Source organism: Colobus angolensis, unplaced genomic scaffold (assembly GCF_000951035.1).
Source record: "Colobus angolensis palliatus isolate OR3802 unplaced genomic scaffold, Cang.pa_1.0 Scaffold212, whole genome shotgun sequence".
Classification (NCBI taxonomy): Eukaryota; Metazoa; Chordata; class Mammalia; order Primates; family Cercopithecidae; genus Colobus; species Colobus angolensis.
The window spans coordinates 5,037,414-5,040,081 of NW_012115289.1; the positions used below are offsets into that span (position 1 = coordinate 5,037,414).

Below are 2,668 nucleotides of genomic sequence, written 5' to 3' on the forward strand. Positions count from 1 at the left end.
TGATTATAAGAAAAATAATTTTTGTGTGGGGTAGAGTAGGTATTTTTTGTTCATTTAAGTGATTGGTTTGGTTTGTAAGTCTTTGATAAACATGTTTAGAAATAGGGACTGTTCATTGTTTATTATGTGTGGTTTTACATAGGCCATTTTTCTTTTCTCTTCAGAATTAAAAAACACATCTGGCCTAATGTTCCAGATCCTTCAAAGAGTCATATTGCCCAATGGTCACCTCACACTCCTCCAAGGGTAAGAGAAAATGCTTCTGAGTTGCTTATAATATACAGACATGTTAGTAGGTATATTGAGTATCTACAGATGTACCAAAAGATATTCAAGCTGAATCAAAAAGTAAATGAAAATAAAATGGTACATAAATGAAAATTTTAATCAAAATTTAATATGTATGACACATTTTAGGGGTTTATCACCATCATAACGTATTTGTTCTGATATTTTAAATTGTTTAGTAAACATTACAGATGTTTGGTTGAACTTGCAAACTGAAAACTTGAGGTGCTGAAACTGCTATGTGATGGTAACTACCTCAAGGCAAGCATTTTGGATTGAGTATTAAGACCAAGTTCAACAGACTATCATTTTAGCACTGAAGAAATGATCTCTGGGAACCTACTGTAAACTCTGAATTTTAAATATGCCCCAAAGGGGAACTCGTTTGTATTTATTATCCTCCAGTAGTCCTTAAATTTTATATTAACAGAGTAAAATGTATTATGTATTTTTATATTCTACAAAATCTCCGTCATTCAGATTTGATTTTCCTTAATGTTTTCTAGTTTTCTGTCCGGTTAATCCTAGGCTGCCTAGTCTAGGCATGAAATATTAAATACTATTTATAGACCATTAGCTTATCAAAATGTAACACCAACAATATTGATTCAGACTACTTAGACTCATTTTACAGTATCTGCATTTTGGGTAGTTGACAGTGACTTAGTGACATAATGCAGGTTATTTCTGTACCACTGAGAGTTACTGGGAAGTTTCAGAGTTGCATTAACTCTGTGACTTTAACTAATACTTGCCATATACAATTTTCTCTCTTCCTTAGCACAACTTTAATTCAAAAGATCAAATATATTCAGATGGCAATTTCACTGATGTAAGTGTTGTGGAAATAGAAGCAAATGACAAAAAACCTTTTCCAGAAGATCTGAAATCATTGGACCTGTTCAAAAAGGAAAAAATTAATACTGAAGGACACAGCAGTGGTATTGGGGGTTCTTCATGCATGTCATCTTCTAGGCCAAGCATTTCTAGCAGTGATGAAAATGAATCTTCACAAAACACTTCGAGCACTGTCCAGTATTCTACTGTGGTGCACAGTGGCTACAGACACCAAGTTCCATCCGTGCAAGTCTTCTCAAGATCCGAGTCTACCCAGCCCTTGTTAGATTCAGAGGAGCGGCCAGAAGATCTACAATTAGTAGATCATGTAGATGGCAGTGATGACATTTTGCCCAGGCAACAGTACTTCAAACAGAACTGCAGTCAGCATGAATCCAGTCCCGATATTTCACATTTTGAAAGGTCAAAGCAAGTTTCATCAGTCAATGAGGAAGATTTTGTTAGACTTAAACAACAGATTTCAGATCATATTTCACAATCCTGTGGATCTGGGGAAATGAAAATGTTTCAGGAAGTTTCTGCAGCAGATGCTTTTGGTCCAGGTACTGAGGGACAAGTAGAAAGATTTGAAACAATTGGGATGGAGGCTACGATTGATGAAGGAATGCCTAAAAGTTACTTACCACAGACTGTACGGCAAGGCGGCTACATGCCTCAGTGAAGGACTAGTAGTTCCTGCTGCAACTTCAGCAGTACCTATAAAGTAAAGCTAAAAGTATTTTATCTGTGAATTCAGATTTCAAAAAGTCTTCACTCTCTGAAGATGATCATTTGCCCTTAAGGACAAAAATGAACTGAAGTTTCACATGAGCTATTTCCATTCCAGAATATCTGGGATTCTTCTTTAAGCACTACATAAACTGACTGCATCCTCAGACTAGCTGAATGATTTTGTGCTGTTTAAGGATGTTTGCACTGAAGAAAAATAGAAAGCTTATCTGAAATTTATAAAACTTTTTGTTTTGCTACATAAAAAACAGAAGGCATTTAAATAATAAGCAGTAATATGCTTAGTGAGCACAGCTATACTGATTTTGATTAGTCATCAAAGTGGCTTAGGGACAGTTAATATAAAAAATTAGAGGAGCAAGGTGTAGACCATCTACTTCCACTAAAATAAAGAGAGATCCATAGGCCATAACTATATGAGCCCAGCTTTTGTAATCTGACAAAAAAATGAGCAGCCTCGTGTATATCAATGTACACAATATTCCTTAGGTCCCTTCCATTGGTAGTGGTGCTGCCAGTTATTACTGGAGAAAAGGAATTCTAGAGCTTTAACTTGGCAGATTAAAAGTACTCATTTTTTATTCATCAATAATTAGTAATCTCACTAGTTTTCAAAAATTTGCATATTATTGACAACCTCTTTGAAGATCTATTTCACAAACTCAACAGAGTGCCATGATAAGAGTTAGGGATCCCCCAAACTATCTCAAGCATCTGAAAAATTGCCATTTTTAAAGGCTTAAATTGTACTAATAAAGGGGAAAAAAGAAAGTGGTAGTAAAGGGGGGAAAAA

At 35.2% G+C, this 2,668-nt stretch overlaps 1 protein-coding gene across 1 annotated transcript in view; it reads left to right on the forward strand.

Annotated features, from left to right (window-relative positions):
* Nucleotides 1-2,661, forward strand: part of IL6ST (interleukin 6 signal transducer) — a 46,146-nt gene extending 43,485 nt beyond the window's left edge. The window contains exons 14-15 of the mRNA XM_011942928.1: nucleotides 165-246; nucleotides 1,070-2,661. Of these exons, the coding sequence (XP_011798318.1) occupies nucleotides 165-246; nucleotides 1,070-1,807 (820 nt within the window). The 3' untranslated portion in view covers nucleotides 1,808-2,661. The remainder of the gene's footprint in view (nucleotides 1-164; nucleotides 247-1,069) is intronic.
* The last annotated feature ends 7 nt before the right edge of the window (nucleotides 2,662-2,668 follow it).